General features: G+C 52.5%; 6 protein-coding genes across 6 annotated transcripts; 3 read left to right on the top strand and 3 right to left on the bottom strand.

Annotated features, from left to right (window-relative positions):
* Positions 1-175: 175 nt before the first annotated feature.
* Positions 176-2,499, top strand: LAESUDRAFT_724129 (plus-3-domain-containing protein). The gene is made up of 10 exons (XM_040908549.1): positions 176-395; positions 454-567; positions 631-779; positions 829-920; positions 971-1,232; positions 1,294-1,362; positions 1,412-1,557; positions 1,616-1,735; positions 1,794-2,191; positions 2,305-2,499. The coding sequence occupies exons 1-10, from the start codon at positions 271-273 to the stop codon at positions 2,480-2,482; spliced, it is 1,653 nt and encodes a 550-aa protein (XP_040765867.1). The 5' UTR covers positions 176-270; the 3' UTR covers positions 2,483-2,499.
* Positions 2,500-2,651: 152 nt separating this feature from the next.
* On the bottom strand, positions 2,652-3,666 carry LAESUDRAFT_736053 (chloroperoxidase-like protein; the record flags this gene model as incomplete). Its single annotated transcript, XM_040910654.1, has 4 exons — positions 2,652-2,877; positions 2,935-3,136; positions 3,203-3,406; positions 3,480-3,666. The coding sequence occupies 4 exons, from the start codon at positions 3,664-3,666 to the stop codon at positions 2,652-2,654; spliced, it is 819 nt and encodes a 272-aa protein (XP_040765866.1).
* An 803-nt stretch (positions 3,667-4,469) lies between these two features.
* LAESUDRAFT_770461 (uncharacterized protein) lies at positions 4,470-5,317 on the top strand (the record flags this gene model as incomplete). The annotated part of the gene is made up of 2 exons (XM_040913783.1): positions 4,470-4,668; positions 4,727-5,317. Coding segments are annotated over 2 exons (681 nt in total), but the record flags the coding sequence as incomplete, so codon positions are not given.
* Positions 5,318-7,424: 2,107 nt separating this feature from the next.
* Positions 7,425-8,794, bottom strand: LAESUDRAFT_649646 (PLC-like phosphodiesterase; the record flags this gene model as incomplete). Its single annotated transcript, XM_040904191.1, has 2 exons — positions 7,425-8,623; positions 8,674-8,794. The coding sequence occupies 2 exons, from the start codon at positions 8,792-8,794 to the stop codon at positions 7,425-7,427; spliced, it is 1,320 nt and encodes a 439-aa protein (XP_040765864.1).
* A 564-nt stretch (positions 8,795-9,358) lies between these two features.
* On the bottom strand, positions 9,359-14,814 carry LAESUDRAFT_649814 (uncharacterized protein; the record flags this gene model as incomplete). Its single annotated transcript, XM_040904198.1, has 23 exons — positions 9,359-9,461; positions 9,516-9,660; positions 9,713-9,760; positions 9,818-9,944; positions 10,004-10,015; positions 10,066-10,124; positions 10,176-10,222; positions 10,279-10,320; positions 10,369-10,522; positions 10,581-10,764; positions 10,822-10,899; positions 10,961-11,129; positions 11,180-11,315; positions 11,369-11,578; positions 11,630-11,954; positions 12,055-12,099; positions 12,151-12,396; positions 12,449-12,886; positions 12,942-13,098; positions 13,159-14,151; positions 14,200-14,231; positions 14,289-14,478; positions 14,540-14,814. The coding sequence occupies 23 exons, from the start codon at positions 14,812-14,814 to the stop codon at positions 9,359-9,361; spliced, it is 4,215 nt and encodes a 1,404-aa protein (XP_040765863.1).
* A 1,144-nt stretch (positions 14,815-15,958) lies between these two features.
* On the top strand, positions 15,959-18,433 carry LAESUDRAFT_697591 (batten disease protein Cln3). The gene is made up of 13 exons (XM_040906313.1): positions 15,959-16,082; positions 16,256-16,318; positions 16,376-16,566; positions 16,625-16,691; positions 16,745-16,817; positions 16,886-16,985; positions 17,044-17,293; positions 17,350-17,363; positions 17,420-17,440; positions 17,500-17,601; positions 17,664-17,908; positions 17,958-18,181; positions 18,239-18,433. The coding sequence occupies exons 1-12, from the start codon at positions 16,001-16,003 to the stop codon at positions 18,172-18,174; spliced, it is 1,425 nt and encodes a 474-aa protein (XP_040765862.1). The 5' UTR covers positions 15,959-16,000; the 3' UTR covers positions 18,175-18,181; positions 18,239-18,433.
* The last annotated feature ends 1,491 nt before the right edge of the window (positions 18,434-19,924 follow it).

Here is a 19,924-nt window from a genome sequence, read left to right as displayed (position 1 = left end):
AACATGTCTGCCGTGTGACTACGCTATTTTCTACGCAGGGATGGGCCATCATATATCATAGGCCATCATAGTATGGGCTCAAACTTGTTGCACCTCTGGTGTGACAAGTAGTGACTAGCGCCCAAGACATCACCATCACGTTCACCTCGTTACGCGCGCTTCATTCACTTGACCAGCCACAGCCACTACCTCTTTGAGATCTCGGTGCTCCTTCACTGTTCTCCTTCGTCCTTGCCGCGCGCGACTATCTTACAGCAGATACTTGCAACAATGTCAGACTCTGAAGGAGGAGACCTGTCCGATGAGCTCCTTGAACTCGTCGGCGCCACGGAGCGCAAACGCAGGAAGCGTCAAGCCCACTCGAAGTCATCGCTGCCTAAGCGGCGCAGACCAGAGTACGTTGAGCGGAATTTTGTGCGTTCTGTGTGCCCTCATCATGCTTCATTGTGACAGAAGTGACAATTCTGATGAATCGGATGCCAATGCACCAGAAAGTGAAGATGTTCAGGACCAGACGAACCCATATCCATTGGAGGGCAAGTACATTGACGAGGCTGACAAACAACGGTATGCATGGACTCTATACTGCGACGCAGCAACAACTGATTGAGCTGTAACGCTATCTCTTAGCCTTATGGATATGTCTGAGATCGATCGGGAGGACATCCTTGCACAGCGACAAGAAGAACTTCAGCGGATAGTTGACAAACGCAATCTCGAGCAGATGCTCAAAGCGCAGAGTGGGCATGGAGAAGATAGTGTTGCCAAGGCGGCGAAACGTAAATTTCATCCTGTCTGGAGGCTTCTCTGTTCTGAATGTTTCCCTAGGTCAGCATGCAGTGCGAGGCGCTACGAAAGAGAAGTCGCGGAAGTTGGATGAGCTGAAGGCGAGGAGGAAGGCCAAGGACGAGAAGAAACGTGTACGATTCCACACTTTTTCCTCCTGCTCTGTGGGCTCTGATATCAGCAGACGAAGGCGACATCGCCGAGGCGCGATCGGTCATCCTCGCCTGTCGACATGGAAATGTCTGACGAAGAAGAGGAGGAAGAGGATGGACAGATCACGAAGTATGAAGAGCAAGAAGAGAAAGAGCGGAAGTTGTACGACAAGTTGAATCCGGAGAAGTCGGAGGAGGAGCCTATGACCATAGAACTGCTGGAAAGTTGCCGAGTCACGCGAAACAAGCTTGCAAGGCTATACAACGCACCGTGGTTCGAGGAATGCGTCAAAGGTTTGCTGACAACTTTTCGTCTCCGAAAGAAGGAGTTCTGACCTAACTGGAACTATCGTAGGCGCGTATGTCAGATACTTGATTGGGAACGAACATGGAGAGGGCGTCTATCGGATATGCGAAGTTACTGGTATGTCTCTCGTTTATACCCTCACTCTGCTGTGCTCAAGCCTATGAAGACGTGCGTGAGGAAATCAGTCCCCAAAGGGCCGTCAAGTCTTATCAATTGGATGGCCGCACTGTCAACAAAGAATTACAATTAGCCCATGGCAATGCATTACGCTGGTTTCCAATGGACAAAGTGTCCAATAGTCCCTTCCTCCAGGTCAGTCTCTGTTCGCGCATGCAGATGGACTCGAAGTTCAGACTTGACAATGCTGCAGAAAGAGTTCGATCGCATTGCGAAAACCTTGGAGTCGGAGAAGCTCTCGTTTCCGTCTCGGCGACAGATGGAGAAGAAAGCAGCCCAGATCACGAAGCTGCTTAATCAGAACATCACGGAGGTGAAGCCTGATACGTCTGCTCTCTTGTATGAGAAGATGCTATAGCTCCCGTGCGCAGAGTGACATCACCGCCATGTTAGCCCGCAAGCAAGCGGATGTTAATAAAAAGCATTCCGCCGCGTGGGTGGCCATGGAGAGGTCGCGGTTATCTCAAGCGCGCACGTTGGCCGCTCGCCGACAGGATTGGGTGGAGGTTGCGGAGATTGACACACAAATCGCCGAACTGGCTGCCTCTGCACCGACACGGGAGGGAAGTCGTGAGGACAGTCGAGAAGACATTCTCGCGAAAGTCAACGAACGAAATCGCAAGGCGAACTTGGAAGCCGTACGTAAGGCGGAAATGCAAGAAACCGAGCGTAAACGCCGGGAACGCAAGTTGCTTGCTGCAGCAGGAGGTACTCCGCGGCCGTCAACGCCTGCCGATCCCACCGCGCGGCTCAAGTTCGCTAGTTCCAGGTTTGTGTCCCTTCCATATCCCCGTGCTATCTTGTGTGATGTCTGGTGTCTTTCTTGGACGTTGATTGCGTCTTGGTTTGGTCTCTTGTTCATGTTCGCTACGCAATTACCAGGGCAGAAACTCCTACGCAACCGGGAACACCAAATCCTCAAGTGGACGGCGCTGCTGCGCCTATTGCATCTCCATTACCTCCGTCGGCACTATCTGGCGCGGCACAGGCTTCGCAGAAAGACGATAATTTCAAGACTGAAGTCCTGCAATCTGTGGATATCGACCTGGGTGATTTCTAGATTGTTTGATCGTGAGGGTAAGCGCGTTGTGCCAATTTATCCGAATACACGCTACATATATAACACAATGCTATCAAGTTATATCATTGACCAATAGATATCCTCATCGGCACAGGTTTGAGCTCGAGGGCATTTGTAGTAAAAGATACGAGACAAGCAAGATGTCAACTCATTCGCTCTTTTTCCCTCCACCCATTCCCAGGCTCTGTAGAGCGTGGTCTGCTTCTTCTTTAATCCCAAACTCGACCGTCAGAACAGTGCCTTGGAACTCCGTTAATGTCAAGCCTCCAGGGCGCCGGATGCGGGATTGCCATCCATCGGGGATGCGTTCTTCCAAAAGCATCACCTTGAGGTCCTGAACATTCCCACCGAAAATAGTGAGGAGAATGGATGTGCTTATACGGAGTTCCATCAGCGGCGAGGAAAATATTATGAGAAGTGCAAATCCTTACTTGGAACTTCCGAATAACCTGTGGAAGGCCGACAGGCTGAACTGTCCGTTTATCCTGCGGGCCTCCGTACGACGCTTCCCCGAGTATCGTGAGAGGTCTGCGGCAGTCAAAATGCCATTTGAGCCTGTAGCACTAGCAAGCAGCCCTTCAACCAGTTGTTTTGAAGGCTTTGATTGGTCTGGGACGAGATAGGTATCTTCGCCTGGAAAAATGACAAAAGATATCAGTCTCCAACACGGTGCCTGCCTTCCCTGGGGTTGAAACACACGTGTGAGTGATGCATCATGCTCGATACAATTGTGCACGCTAATGCCCTCCAGATCAAATGTGTCCGTCCAATAGCTCTTGTTGAGCATGCCCGCGGCGTAGTTCGGGACGAAGAAGCAGAATGTCGGTGAGAAGTTGTACGTGGTGCGAATCGCCGTATTCAGCTGACGGAATGAGATGTTCCTTCCGGAGTGCGGGAGAATTCCTGGTACACCAGGACTTGAGCTCGCAATACGCTTCTGGTCCAAGACGAGCAAGGGAGAAGAGGAAATGCTTACCGTGGTTGGCCATTGCATTCAATCCTGGACAACAGCTCCTACTGTCTGTCGGAGTAGGTGGTACATACTGCGGCCAGAGCCCGCCGGCTCCCGCGCAACCTTCTGGTACGACTCCATTGACAGGTTTCGGAGGAGCGAACAGGTTGTACAATGTCAACGCGAAGTCCCAGAGAAACAGACCTCCCATCATGAGGGCAGATACGAGGCTCGACACGATGTTTGCAAGGATGCGAATCACTGCATTAGCAAGAACGGAGTCCGACATGGCGACGATAAACAATTGGGGGGGTGGGGGGGGGAGGGGGTTGCTGAGAGAGGTGTTTAGTGTTCACCCATAGGATGCCCTATATACCAACGCGAGCGCTGGAAAGAAGGTCGGACGATGCTGAAATATCACGAAAACGTCTCTTAGCATTCCTATATGTGACCACCTGCACTGATATTGCCTTCGCAATACGATTCGCACATTGAAGACTGCCAATTCTAAACGCGTAGCTGTGAATCGTTATCAGCCATGACACCGGAGCGTCGCTTCGACCGATACGTCCCAGCGGCAACTTAGCAGATGCCCGATATTTAATGAGCACGCGTTTGGACTTCATACAACCCGACGAGGGCGTTCAACGATCGTCTGTGCGTGAGCATGACGATACGTGACGGCCACATCATTCAAACGTCTGGCTGCTTGAAGCTGACTGATAAAAGGTGAGCCACGGCGCAGTCCAGATACGGATGGAGAGACATACTTCCTTGACAGTGCAATTCAATGCGGCCAATCAGAAATATACAAGCTGTCATCAAGTCTTGGATACAACTCAGGGCGCAGCGGAAATGAGCTTTCATAACAGCATCACATCGAGCTTCCAAGATGATGTTGCTTAGCTTCCTCATATTGGTCCTTTCGGTGGGCTGCGCACATGCCATAGCAGGCGAAATGCAGAGCGGGGCACCTGATCTGCGCTTGTCGAGGTTCTATGAAGGCCAGGAGCCCTGATTAATCTGCGCGTGGAAGGAACCCAACAAACCATCTTCGAAGGACTTGTCTTCACACAGGGGCACAACGTTACGACGGCCTTGGCTGGCACCTTAACTGCGACGAGACAAACAACGGGAAGAACCCCTACCCGGGCCCAACATGCACGAGCGCATTGGATGATGCAGCACGCCTTTTGGGCTTCTCCTGGGACGGGTGAGCCTAAATGATCGAAAGAATGTCTGTATTGAAGAATGTTAATCGGTCGATGTAGCACATACTGGGCGGAATACGATGACATCTTCATCACACGCATCGGCAGCACGAACTACACGTTCGCCGCGGATTATCCATCCTGGGCGATACTTCTGGACTTCCAATACACCCCCTGTCGGAGGTTGCCAACAGGAGATGGAAGATGGCGCGGACATCCTGTTCGCTTGGGCAGATTTCTACAGTACGCCTTTCCTGTCGCTAAGCTTCAACCGTTCAAATGCGACCGCGTACGTAGTCGAAGTAGGAGCGGGGGAGAACGTGACGCTGCTCGTGACGGACGATTCAACGGGTGACGCAATCTCTGGCGCGGAGGCATTTCAGATTGACGGCGGAGGGAATGTGACGAGCATGTCAGATGAGGAGGGCAGAGCCATCTTGAACTTTGCGACTATGGGATTGAAGACATTCAAGGCTTGGAAGGAGGATGCTGTGCGATCGAATCTTTCAGAGCCACGTATAATAAGTGAACAAGCAAACTGACCATGCGTGAATCCCCCGCATTTTCACCACCTTTCCGTCGCAAGCGCCCTAGTCGGTGGCAATATTGCTACTGTTTTCGATAATCAGGATCAAACAAGGTTGTCTGCTGCCAGCGGTGAATCCCAGCTGTTGCAAGGATCCGCAAGCGTCCACTTCGAGGCGAACTTCCATATATTCCGACCTTGAGATCGTTACCTGAGGTGCGGCCAGACGTCACAGAAAATGCATTACCGTCAATTGGCCGCCGTTCGAATAATTACCGTAAACGTTCGTCCGATTGCACTGGCAGGTAGTCTTGTTATAGGGATATCAAACTCTTCACGACGATTCACCGCAGACCGCCACGTCCGCCCGTCGAGATGAGATTGTTGTTGTAACATTTGACAACGGGCCTTTTCGTGACGGCCATGACCACATTGGGATGCAACAGAAGTCTAGCTCACGTTCACTGTTCTCGTCTTGCCCGATCACACTTATCGGCCTCAGCTTGTGCGGCCCACTTTGAGTCGACAATAACATCTGGATAGGTTTGAAGTTGATCGCAATTATGACCGATTAACAAAGATGAATTGCGGCAACAAGAACGGTGTCCAGGCCAGACGTCTCGTCGTTCCAATGTTGTTAGTCTGGAAGGCCTTTCTTGTAGGCTTCAAACATTTACGATTGAGCATACGCAGCACGCAGCTTGTGATGGACAACGCTGGATATTGACAATGCTTGCTCGGGCTTGAAGCTAGCTTGATGTGCCGGAGAGCTAATGAGCCATTTAAAACCACCGCGGATTTGGAGACCGTGCCAAAAGGACGCTGTCTTGCGTCATAAGACAGTTCCAAGCTCTGATCAGAATGGCCCTGAATTGCCAGTGGGTTACGGGCCGCCTTGAACGTTACTAGTATAAAGGTGCACGTGTCGGATTGAGTTAACGTTCCTTGTTCATCGATCAGTGTAGTCTTTGAAGGCGCCATGTCAGCCCTTGTCAGCCAAGTATCGCTATTTTCTGCAATTTGACCTGGCACCTACATTATCAGTGTCGTCCGTCAGAGCTGATATAAGTTGCATAGCATTCGATCCCAGCAAAGCTCTTGAGTGTATGATGCGGATTTTCTTATAGTACGCGATAGATCCGACGCAACGTCGAAGTAGCCAGAAAATGCCGATGTACCTTAAGCTTTCAGACTATCCAGGAAGTTAGCCTAGGGTTGGAACACCGGGAGGTACGTTGCTTGCAGTGGGCTTGATGTTTAGTCTCTAGTAGAATTTTGCACATCAACGAGCTGCGCGCGTATATCAGAGTGCTGAAGAGAACGTGAAAGGAAAGGCAGCCTGGGATAGGCTGTCGTATTGCGAACTGAGGGCGTCCGAGCATATGCAACGCATCGAGCTACCTGACGGTTGGACGTTGAGCAGCTCTGAGTCCTGATGAACTGGTCGAACAGTCTGAGGATCCTTCAAGTTTCTTCGATGTATTTGCATCAAGATGAGTACTTATGCAGAGGAGGTGACGAAGAAAAGAGGGACTATAGAGGACGAGGTCGAAGAGGCGAAATATCAGCGGCCAGGCCACCATCATGATGAAGGCCCAACCAACGGTGCAGATTTCGCCGTACTATGAACCTGAGCCGAAGCGTCTCTTATTGACCGATTGACGACTCAGAGAGACATGTCAATGTCGTTGATCTCATTATCCTTCGATCCTATCGCGGAGAAATAAAACTCTTGCTAAAGAGCACATAATCGACACGACTGTAGGTGAGGGACGTCCGAAGCAACCGTTAAGGCAACGTCCTGAGAAGAAAGCCACTGTCGTCGTCTTCCATTCTTTGTCCTTGTTGACATCAAAAGCTGATAGCTCCTTAACTCAACGCCTAGCTAGCGTCAAATGTCAGGCATCGTTTGCGCAAGGTAGAATCCGAAGATGTTATCATATTATTGCGTGTCGTTCTGGCGACCGTCTTCCCCTCGTCTCGCAAAGATCGCCGTATCATGACAATCACTGAAACATCGTCAGTGGTTCGGTAAGTTCCCATCACAGGTCATACTACGCCCAACACTGTCAATACAGGCATCGAAGACTATTCATCAACATTCATCCGATATAAGCCCAATGAATAATGAGAGGACGGGTGAAAGCAACTCGGCAGGCAATAGTTACGCTCTCATCGAAAAGCAAGCAACGAAGACGCCTCGTCTACCAACCATCCACTATCCATTACCCATCAAGCCGCAAACTTCAGATTGATCGCCATCGCGAGGGCTGCCAGGTCAGAAGTGTTGAATCCGTCAACGTACAGGATGTTGGGATACGTGTCGCTGGTGCAAGCTGGGATGAGGTCGGTGTACAGTAAAGGATCAGCAGTGGCAGCCAGCTGAAGGATGGTCTGGTCTAGATCGATGGCGTCCGCCAAGTCCTGCGTGAGGGTCCAAGAGAGCAGGAAAAGCTGCGAATCAGGGGTCTGACGAACGTCCGCCAGCTTTTGCAGCTGATCACTGATCATATCGTCCAGGTCGGAGGTATCGGAGTATTCGTTATAGACGTTGAACTGGGAGTACAAGTAGAAGCCGCCGCTGGCGTAATCGCCAAGGGTGATGCTTCCATTCGACGGCTCGACGATGACGATGACAGCTGCCTCCCCACTCCCAATGAAGTCGCTCAACGCAAGTGTCGAGAGATCAACCGTCGAGGGATTTGAAGCGACAAATAGCGCGTTAATGCCCGTCAACTGCTCGAATAAGGCATCCCACTGCTCCTGGGTGAACGGCTCATAATCCGGGTCTAAGTCCGTATCCAGATCATGGGAGAGATTCAAGACAATGAGCTCTGCATTGTCGTCCGTGAACGTATTGATCTCGTCAATGATGTCCGCGAATGATTGCCCGTTGCCTCCCTGCCAGCCAATCACTTCGATATCCGAGTAATGTCCCGCCATATATTCGCCTGCACTGATGACAGGACGCACGTCAAAGTAGCGCGAGCCATACGTGAGCTGTCCCCCGATCGTTGTAGTCTGCGTGACCGTGTTGTCGGTAGTGGCGAACGCCGTGCCACTGTTGAGTACGCTCATGCCTGCATCATGCGAACCGGGAATGCAAATTTGGCGAAGGGGGCGTGAGCCTAACGTCTCGATGTTACTCTGCATCCACGCGACGGGAGGGTTGTTGGAGGAGAAGGAGCTGGTGTTGCCTGAGAGGATGAACGGCATAACACCGTTAGTCTCCCAACCCAGGCTGATGGTACTGCCTTCCGGGTTGTTCTCGGTCTCGATGCCTTCGAAAACAACTTGCACATACTGCCATCGTGCTTGGACTTGGAAGTACGATGATGTCCCTTCAAGCGTGAATGTGGCTTCCGCGGCATCATCACCCGTATCAACCAGAATCGACTCATCCCATTCGACGTAGAATGGCACATCAGCACCTTGGGTCAAATCAGTGTTAAGCCGTACACCTTGAGTACTTTGGATGTACCTGGTGCGACAGTGGTGCTCGTGTCGAATGGCCAAGAATTCATCTGGTAGCTGTGGACATAGGAAACCTCCCACGTGTACGGAGAGCCGTTGATCAGAGTGAGATTCCCTCCTTGACCCATAGTGAGCGATTGGTCGTGAATTTCTCGCGTCCGTCGATGTGAGATGCAAGAGCACAATCAAAACAATGTGCGCATCGAATCTGTTTATACAGTTCCATTAGCGCCGACGAACTGCACGCTTCCACGGTAGAAGAAGCATCAGCTTCGGTTCCCAGAGATGTAATTTGCCGAACCTGGAACGACCTGTGAGAGTCGACCATATGGAGAGCATTCGGTGCTCATACTTACGCACGAGCGTCGGCTAAAGAGATTAGTTCTAGCATCAAAGCAACGTTCATGTGAGTATTTGCCAGTGCGGCTTGCACACATGCGCCAGTCTGATCTTCTGCTGCTCCACATGGTCCAAGGTACTAAAAAGTCTCGCCATCATGCAGTAGCCGATGTGGAGAGCTTACCATATGTAGCATTTCTATGCCAAGCATATCACCAGGAACAGGAGTACCACACCATAGTGAAATTCATGATGTATCAATTGGCGACATGGTATCGTAAAGCCTGTAGGTTATCTGTTAGACGAAGCGGAGGTAATGAGGATTTGAGCGAACTCGAGCGTACAGTATATAATCAGCCCCGGTCAACCATTGTAGTGAGAATACTTCTCAATACAGCCGGAATATCAGTTGTGTTAGAAACCCGAAAGCCGCGACCCTGTAGCTTCTTGGGGACCCTATAGCAATCTTTGTTGGGTCCATGCATACCTGCAATAAAAGCTGTGACGTACCACACAGCTTCGGCGCCTTCGCCAATGCAGATCAGAGCAGTGTTGACCTTCGGTTGACGAGTCATGACCTTGTGCACCTCTTCTGCGGTGATGCCATAGCGGCCGAAGTTTGCGTCCGTAATCGTGATAACGAACCAATCATCTGCTCCATCCTGAATGTCAGACAGTATCATTGGCTTTTCAGCAAGTAAACAGACCAGCGTCGAACTTGGCGACCTCGTTCACCGCTTTGTCAATTGCTTCCACTAAAATCATTGTGCGTCAATGGATGATTAGTCCGTATATTCTTGGAAGACTGGTACCTGTGTAATCGCCGGCAAATGCATATTGAGACACCAATTCCATCTTCTCTATCACCTTCCAACGGTCTTTCAGTTCAGTAGGAAGATTATCAGATTCTACCAAGGGAATAACGGCAGAATCGCCAGACTGGGTAGCACAACGGTCAGCGCGTTGCACAGCTCATGCAGCCCGTAAAGGGTACTGACGTGACCATAGATCTACCACATTTGCTTAGCACCGCAAAGTTCACGAAGAATAACGTACTCACGTCCCACACATATTTGTCCTTCCTCGTCAGACGATTGAAAGTCTCCATCAACATGACCGCTATTCGTTTAATTCAGTACGACCCTGCTGAAACGGAACGAGCTGACTCACCTGTTTCCATGCTTCTTTGCAGGCGACCATCATATTGGAAACGACACCTGATGGTCATCAGTGCCGGTGGTCCTCTTTCGCAGCGATACAACGAAAGACTCACATTGATGCACTGATGTCGAAGACAAATCTGATTCGTTTGGGCCTACACGAACGTGTCAGCAATATGTCGATCTCGCGAACATCGCCTTACTTGATCTGCGGGCGACCCAGCTCAGGCTTCGCCATGCTACGCCGCTTATAAACTGTTGCCTCGCCAGTCAAGCCTTCAGTCAGGCGGCTATCGTCAAGCTCCCCGTCGGTCTGGCGTTTAACCCAGACACGCTCTTCCTCCTTCGCTGCCAGATCTATCGGATACGATCAGTATATATTCTGTCTTCAACCGTGTTAAAAAGGAACGCGCACTTTCCAGCAGATCATGAAGCTGTGAGATATGAGCTTCAACAGCGGTTAGGAGGGCACCATATCCCTTGGCCTCTCCGGGGCTCATATCGAGCTCCTCAAGCCTACGCGCAAGCTCCTGGCGCGCCATTTCTCGTGCTTGTTCTTTGATGTGCTCGGGCACGTCTTGCTTCAGCTCATCCGAAACCTTGTTGTGACACATTCATATAACGAGATTGCCGTACACAAGCAGCAAGCGACTCACTTGATTGATATCGTGCCCCTTGAACAAGCGCATATACCCGCCTCGTCCTCCGAGACCCGCAGTATCCCGTCCACCTGTCTAATCAGATATGAAATCTCAGCAATGGTAAGGACATCCCCAGAGCGAATAGAGGCCTCACGCCACCCGCCCATCGATTCCCACCAGTGTGGGCCTTATTCTGGGGGTCAACCTCGCCCACCTTCGGGCTCGACAAATCCGTATCTCCCTTGGGCTCAAACTTGATATCGAGCACTTTCTTGCGCGATGCCTCTCTTGCGGCATCGAGATCCAGGCGTTTCACAGCCAGCCTACATACGTTTAATTCAGTTACAGAACCCGCGAACGAAGATGTACGCACCCGTGGTGGTCCAAGACCTCAGCGAGCTTGTCGATCGTTTCCGGCTTGTATACGTCGAAATCGAACACATTCCGGAGGGTAGCCTCGAGAGAATCCAATGGATATTTCTGCATATGGCGGACGATGTTGATAAGCTCTGCGATCGAATGAGCGTCAGTAACTGCTATTAGTCCATCCGGAATGGCTTACCTCGCAGGGAGTAAGGATACGTCAGGGACCCACTCTCGTACGCTCGGCGCAAGTCCTGGAAAGCAGCTACAAGTCGCAGAATCATATCCTCGTCCATGTCTGGCGCAAGCTGTGACAAGAGCTTCCTCTCGCTGTTCATGTCCGGATTGTTAACTGCATGACAGCTAAAGTTGTCTCCAAGAACCTGCAGGAAGTGGTTTCCCAAGAACGCTACAAGACTCCATTAAGCCCCAAACCCGCCGAAGAGAAACTCGACTCAACGATATCCAGGTCTGTTCGCCAACAGTATCAGTCTGAAGTTTGGATGAACCACGAGGTCTCCTTCTCGCTCCTTCTCTCGACGGACGCGCCGCCCATCTGCTAGCGTCAGCTGCCCGTGTCCCGCCAGACTGCGGAAGATCGCAACGACGTGCTCCGCTGCTTTGTCTGCTTCGTCGACCACGATGACGCGGCCCATTACGATTGCGCGGAGAAGAGGAGAATCGGTGTACTTTATCAGCCCGTTCTCCAGGACTGTCTGGAACATGAGCTGGTTCACGGTGGTGTCGCGGTGTAATTGAATGTATTCTCTCGGACGATTGAGAAGCTGAATGGAATCGTCAATGACGCAATCCAATTGTGACGTTGGACAACTTTACCTGACACAAGCTAGTGGTCGTTGCACGTTAGACAAGCAAACACCAGACGCAACGACAAACGCACCGGTCTATGATTTTGTTCTTTCCCACACCCTACGGCCACATTGTCAGCTACAGCACACATCATTTAGGTTGCCGCCTTACCTGGTTGCCCAAAAGAACAAGATGTTCTCCCAAGATTTCCAGATCAACAGCCATATCGCGCATCAACCCAGTCTGCAAGCTATTGTCATAGAAGTGGTCCATATACGGAACATGCGACGCCACGCCCTCTGGATCCTGTGCGCGATCGAACGCAGGGATGAACGTCGGCTGCAGATCGTGCGCGTTGGGATCACTCGGCTCCGGAAAGAACAACCCGCCGTCTTGTAAGACGGGTGGCGGGTTATACTGTGGACACTGTCAGACTCCGTCAGCCACCATAGCATTGAGTCACACTCACCGCAGGCGTGCGCTTCTTGATGCCCGCCTCCGCAAACAGCTCCTCAAGGTTCATCAATTCCGTCGTCGGCAAAAAGTCCGCGAGGATCGCCCGACTCAACAGCGCATACAAATCGTCGTCCCCCGGGAACCTCGCCACGCGCCTCGCGATCCTCACGAGCGCCCTTGTTCCGAGTTTGCGATTCTTTTGCACCGTGTCGGACGTCATGCTCGCACGATAGCGTTCTGCGAAGCTCAGCAGTGCATCTGCGATGTGCGGGGGACATCCCGTCTGCGCGAGCACCATAGCTTCCTCGGTGCGCGACATGGGCTGTGCAGCGATGGGGAAGAACATGTTCGCCTGTTCGTCTGAGAGCCAGTCTTTGAGAGGGACGGAGCGAGAGGCTGTGCTAATGATGCGGAAGGAGGGATGAGCGACGGAGAGGCCGTGTTTGGTTTGCTGCAGGAATATATCAGCATCACAGTGGAATGGTATGAGAGATTCAATAATGGACCTCTTCCTCTGATGCCTGCCACACGATCCGTTTCCCCTCCCATAGCTCTGTCTCCCTGTCCTGCATGAGCCTCGCCAGCGATCCCGCCGTCGAGCCAATAACATCTATCCCAGACAAATGGACCAATCTCCCAGCCCAGACTCCCTCAATGAGCGGACTGCACAGCGGTCACATCACCTCATTAGTCAATCCCAACAATCAACATAATCTGCCGCACCTCGGTTCCCAGCTTGTCGCGCCCCCATCCTCGATCCTCCTGCGCATAAGCAGCTCTCGCCCTCCCAATTCCTTGTACATATGGTAGTCCTCCAACTCGTACCCCAACACCGCCGCGAACGTACGCACGAGCGTTGTCGTCGAACAGGACGCAGTGGAGGGGAGCGCGGGCGGCACATATGCGACGTCCCAGCCGAGCGCGTGCGCCTGCAGCAGCGCCGTGAACAGCCCCACGAAACGTTCCGTCAGGAGGAACCCCAGGCCCTCCACGTCCACGAAGGGGTACGCGAGCAGCGATTTCGGGCCGGCGGGCACTTCGACAGACACAGAGGACGCGCGCGCGGTGCCCGAGAACGTGATGCGTGCAGTGCGCTCCGAGATCCGCTCGATGTGCGAGAGGCGATAGCCCAAGAGGCCGAGGTTGTCGCCGTTCCCGCTGAGCGACGGGCTGCCCAGCGCGCCGATGCCCGCGTCCTCGAGCTGCCGCGCAAGCATCGCCCACGCCACAAACGGCGCGTGAATCAGCGCGGGATGGATCGTTAGTATGAGGCGCGCGAGCTGCTCCGGGGTGAGGCCATGCGCAGGGGGCGGGAACACCTCAAGCAACCTGCGCAGCTTGGCGACCGCGGTCTGCGGGAACGCCGGAAGCACAGACTTGGCGGCGGTGTCGAGCGCGTGGCGGGCCTCGCTCGCGTACTGTGTCGAGACGATGAGGTCGCGCAGTTTGGCGAAGAGCGGGTGTGGAGCGGAAGGAACGGGAGGGGAGAGGGCGAGCAGGGCGCCGACGGGGTCGATGAAGCGGGCTTGGAAACGACTCCGGAAGGGTGGGTCGAGGGGGTAGCCGGGGTATGGCGGGACAGGCGCGGCGATGGCGATGACGCGAAAGTTTTTGTGGGCTGGGATGAAGAGCTTTCCGGACGCAGGATCTTGAATAGAGGAGTCGAGGAGAGCGTAGCGATGTGGGTGGATTATATGCGTGCCGTCGTCCAGATTCCTAACGAGAGTCTTAATGTGTTTGAGCGACAAGTCAGAAGACACTCACATCTCACGATTCTCTAGCAGGTTATTTAGGACCTATTTGCGATGAATTCCCTCGTGAGTCGGACCATTTGCAGCACATGGTACACTTACCGGCATGATTCCTCGCTCGGCCTTCTCTATTCCTTCTATGATCAAGATACGGCCGTGCTTGACAGCTCGCACGGCTGCACTATCTACGTAGACAAGGTTACCACCGGCTCTAATCTCCCGGCCTTGCTTGAGCTCCGTCTCGCCGACGTCTCGATGTAGCGCAACATACTCATATTCCGAATTTATTAAGCTGTAAACGGAGTGACAATGAGGCGTACGATGAATGTATAGAAAAAATGTTATGTCCTTACCTGCAAAACGTTAGTGCGAGTCGCCGTGCGTACGGACCGGGCTGAGACAGCAGAAAAACGTCCTGCCCTAGCAGATACTTCTGCAGTATAAAATGCAAGTTGTCTAGATTGAAGGTATCCTGCACGTCTAGTAGGATGTCGGTAGAATGCGGAAGACGCGAAGGCACGCGCGAGGCAGGAACATCGTATGATATATCGCCGAGCTTGAGGGTGCCGATCGGTGCAGGAGGAGCGTCAAGCTCCTTGAGAAGCTGGGTCAGTCTTCTGTTGGCCATGCTGCTATGAAGTCTGTTGGAGAGATGAATGGACGCGATGTTGTTCCTCCAAGTCTGACAAAGCCTACGCGCTTCCGTCAACCGCGATTCTCTGGAGTCAGTGCGAGCCTCAATCAGCACTCACCACATCCAACTGGCAGGAACACAGCGACCCAAATCTTCGCCCTACCTCGTGTGCACTGCCGCTACAGAACCCAGTCTGTCTGGCTGTGGTCGACAATCGAGATCAGAGCCATTTAAGCATGATTATAATGTTCCCCACAACCGGGGATATCGACCGCACAATGATTGCCGGATCGCCGGGGCATTCGGGCACGACGCGACGCGCCAATTGATGGTCACAGCGAGCAGGCTCGAAGGCGTAGACTCATACAGCTAGTTTGCAAGGCCCACTGATAATGGCATCATGCAATTCAGTTCCAAACCGCGCACTGATGCGCACAACTAGATAAACCGAGCCGGAACGAAAGCGAGGAATGATCGATGATCAGCTAGGACGTGGATTAAGACGAGAGGATCCAGCCAGCTGTAAGGATTATTGTTACTGCACAGAAGATGCCGGGGTTTGCAGTCGATGGAACACTGGCGCTTTGAACAAATTCGAGCAGGTTTGCGAGGTGGCGAGTTCCGATATCTGAAGTTTGAACTTTGAACGCTACTGGGAAGATCGAATCTCTCGAGTTTGAAGCACAGGTATAGCGAAAGGCTGGCAATACAAAGTATACAGAATTACCATTGGATTGGATGGGCGAATAACTTCGGGCCAGTGGGTGAGGAAACGAGGTCGGAGTGCGAGTCGCGCATACGCATCTCGTCCCCCTGCTTAGTAAGCAAATACTGAAAACACGGAGTCCACCTTTAAGCTTCAGACATGCTATTAGCTCTCACAGGCACAACGTACAGAGATTATCTTGAAATTTCTCGTACTCAACTGTCAGCTTCAGTGTTTATTTATAATAGAAGATTACGCTTCGAGCCCCAGCGACTCAGCCACAATCTGCTGACTAAGCATCTCACACGTATCGTTTAAGGCTCTTTCAGCCACCACGCTAGGCGACTTGCTCGAGGCACTCACACTTTGCTATGAGCTCGGTGAATGTACTCTACGTCTACGAGCTCTGACGCAACTATCGAACAACACGAACTGCAACCGATTCTTAGCGCTCTGCCTAGCGAAGATATTGCGATGGACGCATCTGCTGTCCACGAAGGGAGAGAGGAGCAGACCTTGCTAATGCGAGCGAACGAAGACGTGAGCAGCCATAAGAGTGAGTGCTGACGCTGTCATGCAGAGAGTAGGGCCAGGCCAGGGCGTGTACTCAAGGCTATCACCAGCGCGATCATGAGTAACGAAACGCTTCATGCGCCTTGCTGAGACTGTATGATATGTGGAGTCTCTGTAATATAACTCATTCATACTAACGCTGCACTATGTTGCAAGGTACCCGCAAGCTGCTGAGGCAGCTGGGATTGTCATTCTTTCTGTTCGGGATTATCAACAATGGTACGCTGGATATCTCTATTCCTTGTCTGACATGTTACTCATTCCCAGGCACTTCAGTTCTGTACGTCATTATCCTATCAGCCGCGCTCGATCTCGTACCTCCATCCACGCCCAAGGGCATCATCGCCTTCTGCAACATATTTCCCTCCATCATCGCCAAGCTCGGTTGGCCATACCTACTCAAAGGCCGGATACGCTATGCACGGCGCCTCATCGCGTGCTGTATGCTCAGTATGAGCGGGATGCTGGTGAGCGATCACGGCATTTAATAGGAGTTGCGATCTGAACACTGGCCACTTCATGCAGGTGGTCGCGATGTTCGATAGCTTGTATATGCGGCTCCTTGGTATTTGCTTTGCTTCGTTTTCTTCAGGTCTGCTTCTCTGCTTCTTCATTTGTCAACCTGAACAAACGTATGCGCCGCAGGCTTAGGAGAACTCACCTTCCTCCAGCTCTCGACAAGGTATCACCCGTCCTCGGCCGCAAGCCACAGTATCGGGTTAGCATTGATGATCTCTAACGTCATACGTGGTTGACTCGAATCGTGCGACCTTCGCCTAAATTAAGGTACTTCGCATCGGGCACAGGCGCTGCGGGCCTCGTTGGCGCGTTATTCTGGTGGGAGCTGCGCAGCCTCGGCGTACGAATCGGTGTCGGGGTCTCTTCTGTGAGTTCCCCGCATCCTTACCTTCGTCTTCGCCTTCTCAAGTTTACATCTTGTTCAGGTCCTCCCACTAACCATCCCACTTACGTACTTTCTACTCCTCCCGCGCCCTTCTTCCTTCACGACTACATCAGCCCAGGTGCCCTACGCGCCGATTCCGACCGAGGAAGCGTTGATGGACGAGGGCGCGCAGGAGGAGTATGTGGAGACTGCGGAGGAGGTGGAAGCTTTCAAATACATCGTGGCGCTCTCGGCGAAAGACAAATGGCGGCTTGTGAGGCCGCTAGTGGGGAGATATATGGTGCCTCTGTGTGAGTGTGCTCAGGTCTTTGTGTCAAGTAACATGGAAGCTTAACGTTGCATCTAGTCTGCGTGTACTTGGTAAGCTTCGATCACTGTCTGCTTTTACTATCATGCTGATGCTCGGATCATTGAAGTTTGAATATACGATCAACCAGGTATGTCGCGCGCTGGTTCATGACGTTCTCTTCTGTCATGGCTAATTTATCCATCGTAGGGCATTGCGCCGACACTTGTGTACCCCGTCCCGTCGCCCACCTCACATTGGCTCCTCAGCAAGATCATCCACTCCATCCGCGATTATTATCCTCTCTGGCAGGTATGGTCCACATTTCCTCCGTCCCCTTTCATGCCCTTCAAGCTCACCGCCCGCCCCATCAGCTTGTCTATCAAAGCACCGTCTTCCTCTCGCGTTCTAGCATTTCCTTCGGGATCCCTCCGCTCCCCTCCCGTCTCCTTCCCCTCCCATCTATCGTCCAGGCGCTCATCCTCGTAACGCTCGCACTCGAGTCTTCGCGGGGTGTATTCGGCGGTGGCTTCGCGCGCGAGGGGGACACGGAGGGCCGGAGCGTCGCGCTCATCTTTGCCCTAGTCTGCGTCGAGGGTGTTTGCGGTGGGCTCGCCTAGTACGCCCCCTTCCTTCCGTCATCTTGTCCCATGTTGATGCTCGAGTAGTGTGAACGTGTATCACCACGTGAACCGGGAGACGCCCCCAGCGGATGCGGTGGGCGACCCCGAGCGCGAGAAGCAGGAGCGCGAGTTTAAAATCGGGTCGATCGGCCTGGCGGACTCGGTGGGAATATTGTGTGCGGCGTTGGTGGCAGTGCCGACAGAGCTGGAGCTGTGCAGGGTGCAGGTGGCGAGGGGGAAGGTATTTTGCGAGAGTTTGTAGCGTGGCCGTACGTGGCGTGTTCCGATACATATATTACAGTAGTAGTGATGCTTATATTATGTAGAATTCTATCTTTCCAGATGAGGAGTGAGTGTACTCAGGGGGGCCGCTATGATGATGGGAGGCATCTGCGATTGCGTCGATGATGCCGTTGACGGATCCTTCCTTCAATCGCATACACAACCACCCTATGCACCTTTTCCCAGTGGCGCCCATGTAGTGTCATGGTTGAACATGGTCGGTGACGTGTTTATAAGAGTCGTTCAACATTCAAACGTTCAAAGGCCTCAAGCTTCAAGCTTCAAGCCGAGTCAGTGGTGTTCATGCTCGTATGATTCATCAGAGGTGATATGCCATCAAGAAAAATTCACTACAATGTCCTACTCGTGTCGAACAGTCGCCTACTGGGTACATGCATTAGAGGTCCAACATTCTAATTCTAGAGAGGAAAAACGCCGCCAATGATTTCATATTCTCTGTACCCATCGTACCAGGTGATCTGATCACGGCCGAAGTCATACACAAACTGCCCATCCCACTTCACGTCCGGCACTACCTCGCTCAGCAAGTCGACATCTTCTTGCTTGAAATTCACGCAATCTGTCACGAACAGTTTGCGGATCCCGGCCCCGCACTCATATCGCTCGATCATGCATATGCAGAACTGGTCGATGCCAGCATGCCCTTTGTAATCTACGCGGTGGCGTAACGGTGGCCAGGTGCTCAGATGGATCTTGTCCAGGCGAAGCGTACGCAGGCGGGGAAGCAGCAGGACGTGTTGTCGGGCTTGGGGCATGAGTGCATCGAGGTAAGACGGCATCTGTAAAGCCTCTGAGATGTGCAGGTCGCGCACGTTCGCCATGTTGGCGAAAAGCGACCGCCAGTCGTAGATGCCGACATCGTCAACCTCGACTTTCCGTAGTCCGCTCGCGTCGAAGTGGTTCATGAATGATACAAGCCGCTCGCAAACGGCGAATTTGCCTTTATTTTTATCACCGAAGTCGATCGCGATGGTACGTGCCGTTAACCACCTGATCTCAGCAGATTTCTTTCGGTAAAAGCTTGCGCGGATCTGGGGCCATGTGCCGGAAGATTTGTGCTCATGTATGCGGAGTGAATACAATGAGGACAGAATGGATGCTGGCAGGAATGTCGAGAGGCGTGCAGAGACCGTCTCAGGATCTGATTCGCATTTGGCAGTGAGGCTGATTTCAGACAGGTTCGGAAGGAGTGCACATTCAAACAGCTGGAGACACAGGTCGACAGGGACTTCGATGGATAGCGCGCGCAGAGAAGAAAGGGTGAACGTCTTGGTTGGTACCGGCGCGTTGTGACGGATAAAATGCCCCGACAGCTCTAAAGTCTCAAGCTGGGGAAGCTTCTCGAGTGTGCCAAGAATCACCTGAAGGCTTGCTCTCCGAATATCAGGTATGCTTGCGAGCTTGAGATGTTTGAGCGATTGTATAATGAGGTCTGTCCATCCGAAATTGTACGATTCGAGTTCAAGTCGTCGTAGGCCTCCCTTTAGATCGCAGGAGCGCAAGATGGGGAGAAAATCCGAGCGTCGCCTGTCCACAGGAGACCTCCAGTCGCCCTTCACCGTGACCGCTGCGAGACGGGGCATCGGACCGTCCAGCATCTTCATTAGCTGCATCGCTATCTTCTGATCCCCAACAATGGAGAGGGAGGCAATGCGAGCGCGCTCCTTGGCTACTAATTTGAAGACACGTAGTCTGTCACCACCGGTGCT

The sequence above is a fragment of the Laetiporus sulphureus genome (assembly GCF_001632365.1).
Source record: "Laetiporus sulphureus 93-53 unplaced genomic scaffold LAESUscaffold_12, whole genome shotgun sequence".
NCBI classification, from domain to species: domain Eukaryota; kingdom Fungi; phylum Basidiomycota; class Agaricomycetes; order Polyporales; family Laetiporaceae; genus Laetiporus; species Laetiporus sulphureus.
This window is presented reverse-complemented; position numbering and strand designations above follow the sequence as displayed.